The 20200-nt window shown below is 53.6% G+C and overlaps 1 protein-coding gene across 2 annotated transcripts; it reads left to right on the top strand.

The window, feature by feature from the left end:
* Positions 1 to 3497: 3497 nt before the first annotated feature.
* On the top strand, positions 3498 to 15234 carry M6PR (mannose-6-phosphate receptor, cation dependent). Of its 2 annotated transcripts, none has more exons than XM_032968394.2 (6): positions 3498 to 3755; positions 8550 to 8713; positions 10479 to 10588; positions 11792 to 11922; positions 12613 to 12739; positions 14642 to 15234. In XM_032968394.2, exons 1-6 carry the CDS (start codon positions 3544 to 3546, stop codon positions 14771 to 14773), a joined length of 876 nt encoding a protein of 291 aa, XP_032824285.2. In that variant the 5' UTR covers positions 3498 to 3543; the 3' UTR covers positions 14774 to 15234. The 2 variants fall into 2 exon arrangements, with proteins under 2 accessions (XP_032824285.2, XP_075928973.1); XM_076072858.1 differs by lacking the exon at positions 3498 to 3755 and adding an exon at positions 4103 to 4121.
* The last annotated feature ends 4966 nt before the right edge of the window (positions 15235 to 20200 follow it).

Raw genomic sequence — 20200 nt, 5'->3', positions numbered from 1 at the left:
TTTTTTAGGACTTCGACAATAATCGATTAACCATAACAAAGAGGGCGTTTTTATTTGTTTTGGGTTGCATCGCGTAAATATGTGTCGTTAAACCGCCGCCGCCCGACGCAGAGAATTAGTTAAATGTTTATCACGTCAACAAAACCTGCCAATTACATACCTGTCAACCCCTTATCAGTGCCCAAACTTAGTCCAGACCCATTCAGACCTCATTGGTCATCCTCTGCCCTTATAAATCTCAACGTTCATCCTACAAAGTCCCATCACAAGGGAGAAACACACAACTTTTTTTAACTACATTTCCCTGCACAAGAATACGGGTAAACCATATGGGTTGACAGGTATTCTATATATTTGATTTAAAGCTTTCTTGACTGGAGGGATTCATATTCTTGGTTCTTTCGGTAAAGTCACGTAGAAGGGAAACAATAAAAAAAATATAAAACAATATTGTTTATTGTTTCCCTTCTACGTGACTTTACCGAAAGAACCAAGAATAGGTATTCTATAATTATAACAATGCTTACCGTACCTGTTTCGTTTACGTGTCGATTGAACTCGATTATTTACAATTTTGTTGTGTTATTTCCTAATAAACATTACCTGTGGCCACTCTCTTTAACTCTACGTACATATGTACTACTATGTGTAGGTGTACGGTGCTTTTTCAGGAAGATTTTGCTGTTTTTTCCTGGATTTTTCTGTTTGCGCTTAGTCACTTTAAGATATTATCTTGTTCACGTTTTTTGTTTGTTGTGGTTGCACCCGATTCAAGAGCCGAATGACTCACAGGGATATACCAAATACATGAAAATGAAATGTGTAACGCGCGTGACGTCACTCCACAGGCCCGTTGCATCTCCGACTAGCACCACCTATCCAGTGAGGTTTAGCACGTACACCAAGCCCTCAGGATGAATGGATATTCTGACCGTACAATCCGCAAAGCTGTCCCCCCAGCTATGGGGAGATAACCATCTGAGGATCCAATCAAAACCATCATTTTGCCATGTATAGCCGGGGTTACCAAAAATATTTCCAAAATCTTAAATACAGCATCCAGGTTCGTTTCAACACAGTACACAAAATCCGTGATTTGGTCCCATCTGCAAAGGATGTGATTTCTGACATGTAATATCCTGTCTACAAATTAAGTTGTGGCTGCGGCAGCAGTTACATTGGGGAAACAAAACATGTCTCGGACAATGTTCGCGAGCACAAGGCAGATCTGAAAAACGGTAGGACCAATACCTCTGCCGTTGCTGATCATTGTTTTAACGCTGTGGGCTCACACGAAATAGATTTTTCCAAGACGAAGGTACTCTGCAAACCCACCGGCTATCATCAGAGATTTGTTCATGAAGCCATCCAGATATATAAACACAACTTCAACCGAGAAGATGGGTACAAACTGAGCAATCATTGGAAGGACATTATTAACCAAGTCTTAACTGACTGTGATGTCTCCATCCTACCTGCATATTGTCAGCTGTTATTTCCTACTCTCTGTGTCTCTCTCTCTGTCTCACTCTCATCATGTGTACCTCTTGCTCTTAGGGTTTTTTTCGTTCCTGTTGCCCGGCTCTCTGACATTGACACGCTAATCTTCTCATTGGCAAGTCCTCCGGCGGCTGGGCCATCTCACATTGACATGCTAATCTCTCAGTTTCAGTTTCAAATCCAAATTTACGTGCAAATTTCTACTCTAGCTCCGCCCACTCACCCTTGGGTTGGGCCCACCAAAAACCCTATATAAACTCTTGTTGCAGCAGCTCTTTCTCCGACGTCAGCAGTCCTCCTGCTGTGTTTGTTTCACACCTGATGACGGTTGCTTGTGTCGCGATCGAAGCGTCGTGATCTATTATATTTCTTTACCCACGTGACTTTACTGAAAGAACCAAAGAGTGTGGATTCCTGCAGTCACGAAAGCTTCAAATCAAGAATAAAACAGGTGTTAAGATGTGAAACCACCAAATAGAATCCTTTGTTCAAGGAATCACGTCTGCATTAACCACACGTACTTGTGGTGAACATGTCTAGTGTCCTCCTTCCTCGCGGCGTGTGTGTGCGTGTGGTGTGTGTGTGGTGTGCGGTGCACACACTCAGTCGGAGATGATGAAATTTCTCTTTATTGTCTCGTTCACACCACCAACTCCGGCCTCCTCTCTCACGACCACGCTGCCGTACAGCCCGGCCCGGACACGACCCTGACCGCGTTGCACCGACGGCGTCAACCGAGACAGCCAACTACTGTCCGGCCGCGCAATGATCGGGCGAAGGCGGCAGCGACGACGAGACGAGTCCACTCCCAGAACCGGCTGACCGGAGCGCTCTCTCCGGTGCTTATATTTAATTGTTTTATACAAAGCAATTTAATTGTTGTATATAAAACAATTAAATTTCGATTTAAAGCTTTCGTGACTGCAAGGATTAATCTTCTTTGGTTCTTTCGGTAAAGTCATTCTACGTGACTTTACCGAAAGAACCAAAGAAGAACAATTAAAATTTGTTTTTATTTTTTTGTTTCCCTTCTACGTGACTTTACCGAAAGAACCAAGAATATGAATCCCTGCAGTCACGAAAGCATTAAATCAAAATTAGCTTACATTCCCCTCGGCGCGGCTTGGCTCCGCCCTAGCCGCGCCTCCCTTCTCGAACCCTCCAGACGGCTCCAGGGGACTCCCCACGAGGTCTACCGTGACCCTTGCCCCAGTTCCTCTGCCCTGCCGGCACACACACGCACCGTGTATATGCTCAGCGGCGTGTGCGCTAAGTGTCCACCGCAGTTGCTGCTGCTGCTGTACAGCAGTCGGCGCTGTGTCACTACACGTGCAAACAAAAACATGCTCCGATAATATATGTATCGTCTTGGAAGCTGATTGGTCCACACCAGAGGCAGCTTTCATTTTGAGCCTCGTCTCAAAGTGCTAGACCAGAGAACTATCTGCGACCATCCCCTCCGTCATTAGCGCCGATATTCGAGAGTCTACTGTAGTTGTATTGTTGTTCGACATACTGGCATGAATTAGATATGAACACACGCGTTATACTTAGTTGTAAATATTGATTAGTGCTCTGTTTCAAGAGAAACCCCATTTTATGACATCCTGAAATGACACGTCAGCCCATACGGAAAAACAAATTCTGCACTCTCTCCACAACTGCTCCATCACCAATGGGGAGTGAGTTAGGGGGGTGGAGTATTTGATGGCACAAACTCCCCAGGCAGGTGCTTAGCTTTTGGTTGGGCTGATGGGAAGACGCACCCTCTAACGTGCCGAGTTCCGCTTGAGCTCACGTTCCTATTTCACCAACCCCCCCCCTACCCAACATGTCCCCCTTAAACCCACGTTCATAATTCACCTACCCAACATGTCCGCCTTAACCCCACGTTCCTATTTCACCATCCCCCTACCCAACATGTCCGCCTTTCTTAACCCCACCTTCCCATTTAACCCCCCCCCTACCCAACATGTCCACTGCGGGGCCGACGTCATTTCCCTCGTCCGCACCACTTCCGCTACTGTGCATCACGAGCACGTGATGCGCCAGGCGGTGTCAACAACGATGATGGGAGGCATGGAGGCTCCGCTGCCGATGCGCTCTCTCGTGCTGCTGCTGCTGTTGCTGCTGCCGTCGCTCCTCTCGGCGGTGTCGGCGCAGACCCCGGGCTGCGCGCTCACCATGAAATCCGGGAAGCCGTCCGAACGCGAGGCTCTGCTGCTCGCCCGGCTGGAGCCCCTGCGCGGCACAACGTGAGTGGAATTCCCAGCGCGGATGCGCGGCCCCCTGTGGACTCGCACCCCCCCTCCCCTCCCCCACCCCGTTCACAGACGCGCGCTCCCATTGGACGAGCGGCACGAAGCCTGCGTGTAACGGCGCTCGCCGTTGGACGACGCGGCCGGCACGAGACGCGTTCGCCCTTATCCGCGCTGGGAAATGTAAAAGCGGGGCCTTGAGGGAGAGGGGGGTGGCGGCGGATACTTGGGGGGTAAAGGGGGGCTCTTGTAGAGCCCCCCTTTGGTTCCTGTGGACTCTGGAGACTCGGGGGATCTTGGGGGGGTACTCGGGATCATGGGGACTCGCAGTGAAAACTAAAAACAACCTTTTACTATTGCCAGGTAAGGCCCACCGAGACTGATACTTCTGTTTCAGAAGCGACCTGGACACAAATGATAGCGCAACGAAGACGCCTTATCACGTGGAAATGTTTCTAAAAGTAGAGGGGAAAGCCGGAGGCCCTGGAGAACAATCCACCCGACTACGGGGAGAGAGAGAGAGACACAGCGCAAACTCCAAATATACAGCATCAGCAGGAGGCGTGATGGTCGGGATGGAACCCACACAAGGCGAGGTAGTTAACATCTCATAGCCACCGTGGCGACCCTGTGATGCATAGTCCGCCAAAAACGGATGAGCTATAAAGCTCTCTTTCACAGATGTCGTCCAGTGTTGACTCAGGGGATCACGGTTCCCGGAGAGCAATGCGGACTTGAGAGATTCCCGGGGACTGGTCGTCACCGGGACTCAGGGGTTCCCGTATGAACCCGTGGTTCATTGAGACTTGGAGCTCGAGGGTGGTGGTTCTTGGGTACTCGATGTGGATTAGAGTAAGCCGACCGGGGCCCCTAATTCGGAGCGGAACGACTGCGTCACCCCCCCCTCCTTCCCGCGTGGGGCTGCTGAGTTAGATAATGGGCTTCGCCGCTTGCTCCTGAATGTTCTCGCTGAGTTACCGAGATCCACGAGGTTTCTGCCTCTGCCCAGGGCGGTTCGTCTCCCTACTTTGAGGCCACACTTCCTCATCATTGACGCGCGGTCACGTGTCCCCCCCACACCCCCATTGCCAGCGGTCGAGTGTGGTGGTTGGGGGTTGGGCTGTGGTATGGTTGGCAAGTGTGGCTTAGGTCTCGTGTCTGACTTGTGTGGTTAGTGGTAGGTCTCGTGTCTGACTTGTGTGGTCAGTGGTAGGTCTCGTGTCTGACTGGCTAGTGTGGCTTAGGTCTCGTGTCTGACTTGTGTGGTTAGTGGTAGGTCTCGTGTCTGACTTGTGTGGTCAGTGGTAGGTATCGTGTCTGACTGGCTAGTGTGGCTTAGGTCTCGTGTCTGACTTGTGTGGTCAGTGGTAGGTCTCGTGTCTGACTTGTGTGGTCAGTGGTGGGTCTCGTGTCTGACTTGTGTGGTTAGTGGTAGGTCTCGTGTCTGACTGGCTGGTGTGGTTAGTGGTAGGTCTCGTGTCTGTCTGGCTAGTGTGGTTAGTGGTAGGTCTCGTGTCTGACTGGCTAGTGTGGTTAATGTTAGGTCTCGTGTCTGACTGGCTAGAGTGGTTAGTGGTAGGTCTCGTGTCTGACTGGCTAGTGTGGTTAGTGGTAGGTCTCGTGTCTGACTTGTGTGGTTAGTGGTAGGTCTCGTGTCTGACTGGCTGGTGTGGTCAGTGGTAGGGCTCGTGTCTGACTTGTGTGGTTAGTGGTAGGTCTCGTGTCTGACTGGCTAGAGTGGTTAGTGGTAGGTCTCGTGTCTGACTGGCTAGTGTGGTTAGTGGTAGGACTCGTGTCTGACTGGCTAGTGTGGTTAGTGGTAGGTCACGTGTCTGACTGGCTAGTGTGGTCAGTGGTAGGTCTCGTGTCTGACTTGTGTGGTTAGTGGTAGGTCTCGTGTCTGACTGGCTAGTGTGGTTAGTGGTAGGTCTCGTGTCTGACTGGATAGTGTGGTCAGTGGTAGGTCTCGTGTCTGACTTGTGTGGTTAGTGGTAGGTCTCGTGTCTGACTGGCTAGTGTGGTTAGTGGTAGGTCTCGTGTCTGACTGGCTACTGTGGCCAGTGGTAGGGCTCGTGTCTGACTGGCTAGTGTGGTTTAGGTCTCGTGTCTGACTGGCTAGTGTGGTTAGTGGTAGGTCTGGTGTCTGACTGGCTAGTGTGGTCAGTGGTAGGTCTCGTGTCTGACTTGTGTGGTTAGTGGTAGATCTCGTGTCTGACTGGCTAATGTGGTTTAGTGGTAGGTCTCGTGTCTGACTGGCTACTGTGGTTAGTGGTAGGGCTCGTGTCTGACTGGCTAGTGTGGTCAGTGGTAGGGCGGGTATCTGACTGGCTAGTGTGGTTAGTGGTAGGTCTCGTGTCTGACTGGCTAGTGTGGTTAGTGGTGGGCACGTGTCTGTCTGGCTAGTGTGGTCAGTGGTAGGTCTCGTGTCTGACTGGCTAGAGTGGTGAGTGGCAGGTCTCGTGTCTGACTGGCTAGTGTGGTTAGTGGTAGGGCTCGTGTCTGACTGGCTAGAGTGGTGAGTGGCAGGTCTCGTGTCTGACTGGCTAGTGTGGTCAGTGGTAGGGCTCGTGTCTGACTGGCTAGTGTGGTTAGTAGTAGATCTTGTGTCTGACTGGCTAGTGTGGTTAGTGGTAGGTCTCGTGTCTGACTGGCTAGTGTGGTCAGTGGTAGGTCTCGTGTCTGACTGGCTAGAGTGGTCAGTGGTAGATCTTGTGTCTGACTGGCTAGTGTGTTTAGTGGTAGGTCTCGTGTCTGACTTGTGTGGTTAGTGGTAGGTCTCGTGTCTGACTGGCTAGTGTGGTTAGTGGTAGGTCTCGTGTCTGACTGGCTAGTGTGGTTAGTGGTAGGTCTCGTGTCTGACTTGTGTGGTTAGTGGTAGGTCTCGTGTCTGACTGGCTAGTGTGGTTAGTGATAGGGCTCGTGTCTGACTTGTGTGGTTAGTGATAGGTCTCGTGTCTGACTGGCTAGAGTGGTTAGTGGTAGGTCTCGTGTCTGACTGGCTGGTGTGGTTAGTGGTAGGGCTCTCGTGTCTGACTGGCTAGAGTGGTTAATGGTAATGCTCGTGTCTGACTTGTGTGGTCAGTGGTAGGTCTCGTGTCTGACTGGCTCGTGTGGTTACTGGTAGGTCTGGTGTCTGACTGGCTACTGTGGTTAGTGGTAGGGCTCTCGTGTCTGTCTGGCTAGTGTGGTTAGTGGTAGGTCTCGTGTCTGACTGGCTAGTGTGGTTAATGGTAATGCCAGTGTCGTGAAGGCACGAAGGCTTGTTTGTTGTGCCCCTGTGTGTGCATGCCTCCTATTTGTGCGTGTGTTCGTGTGGACGCGCATGTGTGTTTGTTAGTGTTGTGGTTAGCGCGATGCGCTACGAACCCAGCGACCCGAGTTCGATTTCCGCTCACAGACAATTATTAATTGAACCGGTCCTGGGTATCCCCTAGGTCAACTTGGCCTCAAATGAGTACCTGGTACAGTGTGTAAACATCGTTATTAGGGAGACGAAGGCGGCCAAGCTTGGTGTTGGCCACCAACCACCTCGTGCTGTACCTGCCTCATAGGCGCTCGCCAACAGCACTTGCCCCGACAGTCTGTTAAGGGTACGCGTCATGTTGCCCACATACCCAGCCACCGCATGCCCAAACAGCTTCTATTTGACCAGATAGAAGGGGCTTAAACGGGCATGGCACGGGCTGGAAAAAAGATGGAATGATGCGGTACAAGATGATGTGGATTTGAGTGGAATTGACGAACACTGGCACCAGTGGTGTCAAGATCGGCCTCTATGGAGGAGGCTCGTGAAGGACACGACTGGGCATTTGGAGGCAGTCACCCTCCAACAACAACGGAGGGCAAAGGAGTGATGCTCACAACAATGAGCGGAGGGCCGGGTGGCTAAAATGCAGCAAGTTGGCACAGTAGGGGGCACTGCTGGTCCCCCATACTGTGCCAACTTGCCACGGTGGTGAGATATTAACTACCTCGCATGGTATACAGAAGGTTACGGGTTTGATCCCGACATGGACACCTATATATTTGGAGTTTGCATGTTCTCCCCGTGGTAGCGTGAATTTTACTCTTAGGTCCTCTGGATTTTCTTTCCACATTTAGAAATGTGCGTTCAGAGTATTTAGCTGCGATAAATTTGCACGTGATAAGTCACTTCGTTTAGCCCATTTGTGGCCATGTTGCTTTTCAAAAAGAGCTTAACAGCTCAGTGGACCTTGCCTGGGAGAAAAAAAAAACGTTCTGCCAGTCATCTCAGTGCTTCAACCCATGGCACCTGGGTCTGTCCCGTGACCTGTCAGCAAGCCTTCGAGATTCCACGTGGCCTCAAAGTGCACCTGGCCTGGCACAACTGCTGTGGTGATGTCACAACCACTCAGTGGTGAATGGCGGCTGTTGGTGTTGTGTCCAATGCAAACTGTGCCAACGTGTTAATGTGTATGTGCGGCCACATGTCAATGAATGTGTTATCACGGCCAACACCAATGATGATTAGATGAACCAGTCCTGGGCCTCCCCTAGGTCAACCCGTCAGTATGTAAACATTGTCATTAAGAAGGCCAAGGCAGCGAAGTGCCTACCACCCACCCACCCACTCCCTCGAGTGCTTTACCGGCCTTCATAGGTGCTCGCTATAGCAACACTTTCCCCAACAGTTTGTTAAACGGAGGGAACCTTGTGTGCCCATGCCAACCGTGCACACACGTGTGAATGTGCCCGCAAGTCAACAATGAGCATGCGTTCTAAACGCCTTTTTCACGAGCGTTGCGTGCACTTGTGCGTGCTGGCGTGCAGACTGGTTTCGAGCTACCAGTCGGACGACGATGTCTACAACTACACGTTGCGCGTGTGCGACTCGGTGGCCGGGGCCCCCGCCACCGCGGGACTGGTGCAGCGCGACGCCAAGGGAGCCCAGACTGTCGTGGGGCGGATCAATGAGACGCATCTCATCGGCGGCCGTGAGACAACCAGCTCCCCCAATTCCTCTATCTCCCACACCCCCAATCCTGTGTCCTGCACCCACCCTGTCCTGTATCCACCCCCCCCCCCTCCTTTCCCAATCCTGTATCCCCCAATCCGTCGATCACATTCATGGATCGTCTCTAGACTAAAAAACTAACAAATATTTCTTATTTTGCCAGGTAAAGCCCACTAAGCTCTATGTCTCTTTTTCAGAAGCCACCTGGCTGTCACAAATGATAGCTTGACGAAGTGGCTCATGATCACGTGGGCATTTACAGCAGCCGAATACTCTAATCGTATGTTTATAAATGTCGAGGGAATAACCGGACGACCTGGGGAAAAATCCACGCGGCCACGGGGAAAACATGCAAACTCCAAATATACAGGCGTCAGGGTCGGGATCGAACCCACGTCCTCCTGTCCAACCGGGGGACTAAATAATAACGGTCGTTGCTGCTGTCATTCTTATGTATGTATGTTGAACTTCTTTCGCTCTGCACGTAGCCAAGTGTAATGCTCGCGCGAGGCTCTCATCACGAAGGGAGGCGCTGCTGTGTTTCACAACACAGTCTGCAAGTAGCCGTGCAGTAGAGGGGGGGCGACACCGTGATATAGAATCCATGACAACTGAGTAATTTGCGGTGGTGTAATTGTATTTGGGAATTAATTTGCAAATTCCGACCGTGACGTCGGCACGCAATGGAGTGTTCTTTTCGGGTGAAGCCACTTATATTCACCCTTGAGATCTTGTGTCCTCCTCCTCCTCAGTATTCCAAGGTCAAGGCTCCGTTCCTGGGGTGATTCGGGGCTCTTGCCAGTGCGGCTCCAAGACTGTGGAACGCGTTGGCCTCTGATGATTGATAACACAATCGGAATCTTTAGCGCTGTTTACATCTGCCCTGAAAACTCACCTCTCTAAAATGGCCTTTTCCCCGTAGTTTCAGTCGTTTACGCCGTTGGCTCGGTCTCACGTCCCTGCTTTCCATACACGGTGCTGGCGCATTGGGATTCTTGGATGAAATATGCCTTACAAATGCTATTTATATATATTATAAGCCGTGGGATCTTTAACACTGAGTAATAAAAAAAAAAAGTTGATTTCACCTAACAAAAAATTTAACTATAAAAAACAATTTTGTTTTACTAGGTAAGGCCCACTGAGCTATGTAGGTCTTTTTCAGAATCGACCTGACCATCGCAAATTATAGCTCAACAAAGTGGCTTATCGCGTGGGCATTTATAGCTGCCAAACACTCTAAACGTGTGATGTTGATGCTAAATGTGGAGGGGAAACGCCAGAGGATTCGGACGAAAATCCACACGACCACCGGGAAGAGAGACACCGCAAACTCCAAATATACAGCAGCAGGCGTCCGGGACGGGATTGAACCCACGACGACCTCCTGTATACCGAGCGAGGTAGTCAACATCTCGCCACCTTAACGCAGCATTAACCACCAGGTGGGCCCTCTGGATTAAAACCGCGACGCTTCGCGGCGAACCGGCGAACGCGCCACCGCTAGGCAGCAGCGCCGCCGCCGGCCCTCGATTTGACTCTCGAATCTACCGGTTTCTCTTTTGTCTCCTTGTCAACGCACTCCTGGCTCCGTTCGTCCGTCTGTTTAGCAGGAGGTGACGGTAACCCTCGCGATGGTGATCCGGCGCGCGTGAAATGTCCGCGTGACGTCCTGCTGGCGACTCGAGTCCCCGACTCCGACCTTTGACCCCCCCCCCCCCCCCACATGCTGCCTGTGCGCACAGTCGACTGGATCCTGCTGATTTACAAGGGTGGCGAGGCCTACGACAGCCACTGCCACTCGGAGAAGCGCAAGGCCATGGTCATGATCTCCTGCGACCCCTACAAGCTGGCCGTGCGTGCAGCAGTTCGCGATCGCGCTCAGGCCCACAACCGCGCGCAGTCGCACGCGACCGCTTGCGGTCCCCGTGATCACGCGCAACCGCACATGGTCCCGTAACCACGCGCAATCGCGTGCAATCGCACGCAATCGCGCATAGTCGCTGTGATCACAAGCAACCGCACACAGTCTCGTAACCACACTGTGATCGAATGCAATCGCACGCAATCGCGCGCATTCCCATGCTCGCGCTCAACCGCTCGCTGTCCCATAACCACATGCAATCATCACAACGGTACTATCACCTAATTCAGTAGGCTCACATGCCATTGACTTTTCCAAGACAGAGGTTCTTTGTAAGCCATCTGGCTTCCATGAGAGATTCGTTCATGAGGCTATCCACATATACAAGCACAGAGACAATTTCAACCGAGAAGATGGATTCTATCTTAGCAATCATTGGAAAGATTTGATAAACCATTTCAGGTCTTAATTGATTGTTCACGCTTACAGTGGCTTTCAGACAGCATACATTATAAAAAAAAAATTCGTCTCCCCCCTCCTCTTTTCAGAATATAGATGGACTAGTCCTAAATAAACTGCCAAATCGTTGCGCGTGGCGCTAACGTTTTTTTTTTATAAATAAATAAATGCGCCGTTTAAAAATAAATTTATGCAAACCAACACACCTGAAGACGACCGTTTGAGTTATGGTCGAAACGTCGTGAGAATTTTTTATTGTTATATATATTTTATTATTTTGTTGTTTCCCTTCAACGTGACTTTACCGAAAAAACTAAGAATATAGGTACTATCACCATCAACACCACGAGGGGGTTGGAGAGAGGGGGTTGGGCAGAGGGATAGATGGTGATAGAAGGGTGAGGAGGGAGGGAACGAGCGGGTGGATGACCATGCTGATAGATGCGTGGGTTAGAGAGAGAGTGTGGGTTGGGGAGAGATCGGGCGAGAGGAGTGAGGTGAGCGAATTGGTCGATCGGTGAGCGAGAGCGCGAGTGGGTCAGCGGAACGGTTCGCGAGTGATGGAGTGAGAGTTTGAGGGAGTCAGTGGGTTGGCGAAAAAGGGAGTACCGTCACGATCAACACCACGAACATGAACACTAGTATCCTCACCACCACCTCCCCGCTCCTGCCGCCACCACCACTGAGCACCACCATCATCACCACCACCCTCACCCCCTTTGCGCGCGTGTGCAGAGTCAGCTGACGATCGTGAGCGAGGAGCGGGAGAAGGACGCCGACTGTTTCTATCTGTTTGAGATGAGCAGCTCGGTGGCCTGCAACGACCAGGGCAGCGGCCTCGGAGCCGGCGCCATCATCTTCATCGTGTGAGTTAGAATGTGAGAGAGGGGGTGGAATAGAGGGAGAGGAACAGAGGGAGAGAGAAGGGTGAGGAGGGAGGGAGATGGCCATTCGAATGGATGCGTGGGTCAGAGAGAGTGTCGCTTGGGGAGAGATCGGGTGAGAGGGGTGGCGTCAGCGAGTGGGTCAGCGGATGGGTTTGTGAGGGATCGAGCGAGTGAGCGAAAGGGTGGAGGGACAACTGAGCAAATGAGTCGGGTAGACGATTGGGTGGATGGATGAGTGGGCGAGCGAAAGGTGAGTGAGAGGATGGACGAGCGAGTGGGTGGGTGGGCGGACAGATGGCCGAGTGAATGAGAGTGTGGGCGAGCACGTGTGTGTGTGTGTGCGTAGGAGAGAAGTGGTGGGGAGCGGTAGTGTCACGGTTAGCGTGCCGCGCTACGAACCTGGCGACCCAAGTTCGATTCCCGCTCACTACCAACACCACTGACAATTATCTCAACCGGTGCTGGGCCGTCCCTATTTGACTCAGCCTCAAATGAGTGTCTGGCGTGGTGTGTTGTAAACATCGCCAGTGGGGAGACAAAGGCGGCCAGGTGTGGTGCTGGCCACCCACCCCTTCGCGTGCCATTCCGGCCTTATGTGCTCACTAACAGCACTTGCCCCAACAGTCTGTTAAGGCTATACGGGGGATCTTTGTCTATGTGTGCGTGCAGGCTGCTGGTGCTTATCGCCGTGTACCTGCTCGGCGGTTTCCTGTACCAGCGCTTTGTGGTTGGAGCGAAGGGCGCAGAGCAAATCCCAAACTACCACTTCTGGCAGAACCTGGGCAACATCCTGGCTGTACGCGCACGCACACGCACACACGCACACACGCACACATGCACTTGTGCATACAGAATACATAGATAACCCCTTATAGCCTTGACAGACTGTTCGGGCAAGTGCTGTTAGTGAGCACGTTTTGAGGCTAGCACGGCACACGAGGGAGTGGGTGGGCCAGTACCACGCCCGGCCGCCTTTGTCTCCCTAGTGACGATGTGTACACACTGCACCAGGTACTCGTTTGAGACTTGAGTCGACCCAGGCGAGTCCCAGGACCAGCTCCGAATAATATTGACTGGCATTGCCCGTGAGCGGGAATCGAACTTGGGTCGCCGGGTTCGTAGCGCTACACCACTGGCTCCCCCCCCTATACTACCGCTCACAGCACACCTACGTATGCACGTACACACACACGCCGCATACAGCACGTGCAAAGACGCGCGCACGTCTGTACACGGATGTAGACGCGACGTTACGCACGGGGTGACGTGCTGCTGGCCGCTGGAGGAGCAGCAGGCGCCCGCCTCGTGCCGGTTTTCCTCGCTCTGCGCGGCGGATGGTAGCAAGTAGGAGGAGTAGTAGATGCATCCCAAACGATGGGCGCACAGAGCGAAACCGCACGGGGAGACAGCTGCCTGCCGAGTAGCGCGCACAGTACACAGTACACACAGCGCGCACGCTTTATCCGTGACACCGCTGCCTGCCGAGTAGCGCGCACAGTACACACACGGTGCACACAGTACACACACAGTGCACACAGTACACACACACACACACTGTATGTATCTGTGAGCGACAGCGGCCTGTCAAAGTAGCGCCTACAGTGGACACAGTGCACACACAGTACGCACACATTGTATGTGTCTGTGCGTGAGACTTCTGCCTGACGAGTAGCGCATACACTACACACACACAATGTTGGCCTACGTCCGACCGCATATCTGCGTGCGAGTGAATTCACACCACATAATATCGCCAATTTTGGGTGGAGAATTTTCAGCCGCAGCATCTAAAGTGAGTTCTATTGCGCGGTAGTTGCGTTCCTGAAGAACACGCCATTGTGGAAAAATCTGCTTATAATAAATAATATAGGTCAAAGCACAGTCCACGATAACACGTGAAAATGCGTACGCAGGCCGAACAGAGACTGAGGCGCATGTGTAGCGTCCAGAAGCATCCGGCAGCATCCCGCTACCTCGTGGTGTGGTGACGATGCTACGCCGAGGCGTAGCAGCACAACCGCTCATTCCTACCCGCGTGACGTAGTTCCATTCACCCGATGGCGTTATATCCAATTCGCGTTATGGAATCGCGCGTTATAGGAGAACATGGCTCGGCAGTGCGAAATCGCACAAACCGAGCCCGCCAAGGGCGAGGCAAACCTGTGCTCGCTTATGCACAAAGAGTTTTCGGTTTACACCGCGATGTCTGCAGAATCTTCATGGGGCTGGGGCTCCGCACTCCGGGCGATTTTGGTCAAAGACGATGAATGGCATTCGATTGCGGGCCACGCTTCTACAACAACCTCAACTTGTAACGCGTCGGCGATGCTGATGATGACGATAACGATGGCGATGATGACGGCAACGACAACGACGCTGACGACGACGACGCTGACGACGACGACGCTGACGACGACGATGATGACGACGACGACGATGATGACGACGACAATGACGACGACGATGACGACGATGATGACGACGACGACGATGACAATGACGGTGATGACGACGATGACGACGATGACGACGGCGGTGATGACGACGACGACGATGACAATGACGGTGATGACGACGATGACGACGATGACGACGGCGGTGATGACGACGATGACAATGACGGTGATGACGACGATGACGACGATGACGACGACGACAATGACGACGGTGACGATCGTCGTGTGTCGCCGTGCCGCAGGATGGCTGCGACTTCGTGTGCCGCTCCAAGCCGAAGAACCAGGCGGCGGCGTACCGCGGTGTGGGCACCGGCGCCGATGGGGACGGCGCCGAGGAGGAGGAGGAGAGGGACGACCACCTCCTGCCCATGTGACCTGGCGTCTGCCCCCCCGCCCGCACCCCCCCCGCCACCCCACCCACCCGTCTCGCGTCTCTCTCTCACACACGCACAGCCCGCCGGACCTGCCAAACCCATCCCCGCCATCACCCCCTGCTGCCGCCCCCGCTTAGAGACGTAACGACCTCATCGTCGTCGTCGTCGCGATCACCGCCACGTGTCTCGGGGTCACGAGTTCACCGGTCGGAGGTTAGCAGAGCACAATTCATTTACAGCTGCTTGTCAATCCACTGCTGGATGAAGGCCCCCCCCCTCCCCCCACGTCCAGTTCAGTCATGGGGGAATTCATATATTTTTTTCCATACTTCACTTTTCCGACCGGAGCAGATAAACCACCACTGATGTTAGCCATGGCCCCCGGGGCTGCCGCACTTGTACCGCACCGCGCGCTAACCACTCCGCCACCACTCTTCCCTACCCCCCCCCCCCCCCCCCCCCCGATTCATGATTCAGGGTGGTGGTACAAATCAGGGTCGTGGTACGATTCGGGGTCACGGTTAGTGTTCCAATTCATCGCAGTGCGAGCCTCTAGCAGTCTACACTGGAGTGGATCTGTAGCTCCCGTCGTGTTCTAAACCTATGGCGTTTGAAGTGTAGTGGTTATATAAACTCAATAGCAGCATTATTCCATCGAATCTGTAGCAATTTGAGATTAAAGACTCTACAGTGGAGTGAATCTAGACTCCACATTAGGGTGAATCTGGAGTCCACGGCAGAGTGAGTCTAGAGTCCACGACTGAGTGAGTCTAGAGTCCACGGCAGAGTGAGTCTAGAGTCCACGGCAGAGTGAGTCTAGACTCCACGGCAGAGTGAGTCTAGAGTCCATGGCAGAGTGAGTCTAGACTCCACGGCAGAGTGAATCTAGACTCCACGACAGAGTGAATCTAGACTCCACGGCAGAGTGAGTCTAGACTCCACGGCAGAGTGAATATAGACTCCACGGCAGAGTGAGTCTAGAGTCCACGGCAGAGTGAATCTAGAGTCCACGGCAGAGTGAGTCTAGACTCCCGTGCCACGAGTTATCGATTCCCCGTGCACTGAAAGACGGCGCTTGCATTGCGAGCGTCGGGATTGATTTTCCGATCCACGGATCGTTAACGTCTCTCATTCCCCTTCCTCCCCCGGGGGGGGCCGGGGGGGGGCGTGATGATGAGTGTAGCGTTGTCATGGAGATGACTGGGAGATTTGCTCCATCCGGTCCAACGCATTTGGATGAGGAGGCAGGTGAGAGGGAGGGGGAGAGAGAAAGGGAGAGAGAAAGGGAGAGAGGGGATAATCTTTTTTTTTTGTTCCCCCCTCTGAATCTTTTTAAAATTCGCGAACGCTCGGTCACAGGGGTCGATGCCCCTTGGGAAGGGGGGGGGGCGTGGGGTGTCCGTGCAGCCCCCCACAGTTGCCCCCCCCACCCCATCTCCCTTGCCTGTTGAGTTTTTATATTTCCCGCTTGTGTTTCCTGCCGTTTCTTGCAGAGCGTTCTCTACTGCTGGTTGCTCCACAGTTACCCCCCCCTCCTCCCCCCCCTCCTCCCCCCCTCCTCCCCCCCCTCCTCCCCCCCTCCTCCCCCCCCCCCTCCTCCCCCCCCCTCCTCCCCCCCCTCCTCCCCCCCCTCCTCCCCCCCCCCTCGGTCTCCAGAACCCCTCCAACTTGCGCACCCCACCCCCTCCCAAAATGCTCCACCTTGCCCCCTCCAATCAATCACTCCACGGGTGTTGGGGGGGGGGGGGTGCTGCTCTCGCTGCTGTCACTGTGTTCTTTCACGCTGGGATGGGTGGCCGCGTTGTGCAGCGAGTGGCAGGGTACGCAGTGCCGCGTGCTGCATTCGTTAGTCGTGGTGGGGGGTGCGTGCGTGTGTGTGTGCGTGTGTGCGTGCTGTCGTGGTAGGAGGCGGGGGCGCATGTGTGCGCCTTCTGGTAGCGGTTCGGGTGTGTGTGTGCGCGCGCTCTACTGGTAGGGGTGGAGTGGGGTGTGGTGCGTGCGTGTGTGCTGTCCTGGTAGGGGTCGGGGTGCGTGTGTGCTGTCCTGGTCGGTGTTGTGGTGCGTGTCTGCTGTCCTGGTAGGGGTTGTGGTGCGTGTGTGCTGTCGTGGTAGGGGGTGTGGTGCGTGTGTGCTGTCGTGGTAGGGGTCGGGGTGCGTGTGTGCTGTCCTGGTAGGGGTCGGGGTGCGTGTGTGCTGTCCTGGTCGGGGTGTGGTGCGTGTGTGCTGTCCTGGTAGGGGTTGTGGTGCGTGTGTGCTTGTACTGGTTAGGGGGTGGGGTGTGGTGCGTGTGTGCTTGTACTGGATAAGGGTTGTGGCGCATGTGTGCTTGTACTAGAAGGGGCGTAGTGCGAGTGTGCTGCACTGGCAGGGCTTGTGGTGTGCTGCGAGTGTGCTGCACTGGCAGGGCTTGTGGTGTGCTGCGAGTGTGCTGCACTGCCGGCGCTGGGAGCGGGGCTCTTCGCGGGATTTTCAGTGTGCGTCCTGCGGGGGTTCGTGTTACGTTCGGAGCTGTTTGCCGAGTTGCAATAAAGCGGAGAGCGGTCATGATGTGTGTTCACGTGCCCCTGTGTGTGTTCACGTGCCCCTGTGTGCGCGCTCACGTGCCCCTGTGTGTGTTCACGTGCCCCTGTGCGCGTTCACGTGCCCCTGTGCGCGTTCACGTGCCCCTGTGCGTGCTCACGTGCCCGTGTGTGTGCTCACGTGCCCCTGTGCGCGCGCTCACGTACCCTCGTGTGTTCACGTGCCCCCGTGTGTGTTCACGTGCCCCCGTGTGTGCTCACGTGCCCCTGTGCGTGCGCCCAACCCTCTTCTCTCCAGCCACGTCGTTGATTGTCCTCGGGCCTTGGGAGCGGTGGTGCAGCGGTTAGCGCTACGCTGCGACCCGAGTTTCAAGTTCGATTCCCGCTCACGGCCACCAACATCGGTGACGATTATCTGAACCGGTCCTGGGCCTTCCCCTAGGTTGACTCGGTCTCAAATGAGTGCCTGGTGCGGTGTGTAGTAAACATCGCCACTAAGGGAGACAAAGGCGGCCGGGCGTGGTGTTGGCCACCCACCCCCTCGTGTGCTGTGCCGGACTTGCTACGTGCTCGCAAACAGCACTTGCCCCAACAGTGTGTTAAGGCTATATGGGGGTCTTTGTCCGTGTACGTGTCTGTGCGTCCACCCCTCTTCTCTCCAGCCACGTCGTCGATCGTCCGAGGGGCCGTCACCTCTTCCGCCCCATTGTTTCTCAGTCAGCCTCGGCCTCTCAACGTTCTGCTGCCTACACGCGTTGTGATCTGTCTATGTATGTCGAACCTCTTTCGCACCGTACGTAGCCAACCGTGCTAATTGGAGGTCCAGGGGAAGAGGGATATTGGGCGGAAGTCGGCTGCCCTTTTTCCTCCTACTGACCTCGCCCACCCCTATTGACCCCGCCCACCGCTATTGATCCCGCCCACCTATTTTGACCCCGCCCATCAATACTGACCCCGCCCACCCATTCTGTCCACGCCCACCCATGCTGGCCCTCGCCCACCCCCACTGACCTCGCTCACCCCTACTGACCCTGCCCACCTACACAAAGGGGTTGTGGCCTAAGCAGGTAAGGGGGAGCCGAAAGAGTAAACCCCAACTAAGTTGACCTCCAGCTAAAAGGGGGCCCCCCCCAGCCCGAGCAACTACGAACCCCGCGAGTCTAAAAATAAAAATGGCAGCGCCTCAAAATGAACTTGGGGAAATGTTGAGAAGCGAGGGACTTCAACCGTGAACTTCCCCCGGGTTGGTTGAAGTCCGTGGCCCTTCTTAACCTGGGATTGCACGCTCCGTCTGGGGGTGCGAGACATGGCCGGAGTTTCTTTGAAAAGTCAATCGTCAAAAAACAAGAAGCACGGGGAACGTAAACTACTTTGTTTCATCAAATCCCTATGTATTTATTATTAACATTATACATTTACATCATTAGACCTTTGCCAGTACCAAAATATAATAAGGGTTTTTACCCTTTTTTTCTGGCAACAAAACTGAAACCATGTCTGCATTAACCACAATACCTGCAGTCAAAATGCAAACAAAAAACTTACTATGATAATATGATGCATTGTCCTTGAAACTGATTGGTCCACACCAAGGGACGGCTTTCTTTTGAGCCTCGACCCAATTGGTGCTCGACCAGATGACGCTAAAAGGCGTCACACAGCTCAAAGACAACGCCACTGTCAAAGTAACGAGGGCTCGGGGTGAGCATCGACATCATTAGACCTCCTTTGCCAGTGGTTAAAGCAGACATGAATCCTTGTAAAAAGGTTTCAGTTTAGTTGCCAGAAAAAATGGGGAAAACCCTATTATTACATTTTGGTACTGGCAAAGGAGGTCTAATGATGTAGATGCTCACCCCGAGCCCTCATTACTGCTTTCAGGAGTCACGGGTGGAGGAGCTCTCGGCCAATCTGGGACGGTTGGCAACACTCTCGCACTCTACCTCGTGCCCTGACCTGGGGCTGGCTCCAACCCAGGGTCACCGTGGCACTTGTGCCAGGCTAGGTACACCTCGAGTCCACGTGAAGTGTGGAAGGCTCCTTGCTGGTAGATCACGGAACAGATCCAGGTGCAATGGGTTGATTGAGAAGGTTGGCAGATGCATTAACCCCGCTGGTGCCATTCATTGGCAAGTCCACTCACCTCACGTATGTTGAACGAACACCCATACAACACCAGCTCCATCTCCTCTCCAGCCACATGCCTCGTCTGTTTATCCGGCCAAACAGAAGCTGCTTTGGGCAGCATCCGGTGGCCGGGTATGCGGGCTACGCGACTCAACCAATGCAGCCTCGTCTGCCGGAGCTCGCCGATAAAAAAATGTGTCCACATCTTTCAAGGATCCGTGAGCTCATCACACAATCTATGCAGGTTAAACCCACGATGGATCGTAGGCAACCCAGCCTAAACGTTCTAAACCGGCGCAGATGTTCGTTAAGAGGGCTCCACCTTTCGGCAAAAGACCCAAAGCTTTGTGTGTAGCGACATACCAGATAGCTTCCACACACCAGCGGTTAACGCAGCCGATGAGATAATGCCGCTCTGGTTCGGAGTGAGACCTCTGCTGTCAAACCGGAGCTGGCCATAAGTACACTGCCCAGTTATGGGAACTCCTCCACTCTCTCCTTGTGCTGCCCTGCAGGCTGCCACCTTGTGCTGCCACCTTGTGCTGCCCTGCAGGCTGCCACCTTGTGTGCTGCCCTGCAGGCTGCCACCTCGTGCTGCCCTGCAGGCTGCTTGAGCGGCAGCCTTGCGAACTTATCGAATTTATTAACCACATCAGCGGCTCCGACCTATTAATAAACTCCGCGTTCAAATCCAATAAAATTTGTTTTATACATTTGTGGCGCCCATTGTAAAACATAAACACACTGAGATATCTCAGAATATTGAAGTCAGCCTCCCCCC

Source organism: Petromyzon marinus, chromosome 39, assembly GCF_048934315.1.
Source record: "Petromyzon marinus isolate PM22_M1 ecotype Great Lakes invasive population chromosome 39, UKy_Petmar_22M1.pri1.0, whole genome shotgun sequence".
In the NCBI taxonomy this organism is placed as follows: Eukaryota; Metazoa; Chordata; class Hyperoartia; order Petromyzontiformes; family Petromyzontidae; genus Petromyzon; species Petromyzon marinus.
The sequence above is the reverse complement of the archived record's forward strand: the minus strand, read 5'-3'. Positions and strand labels throughout refer to the sequence as shown.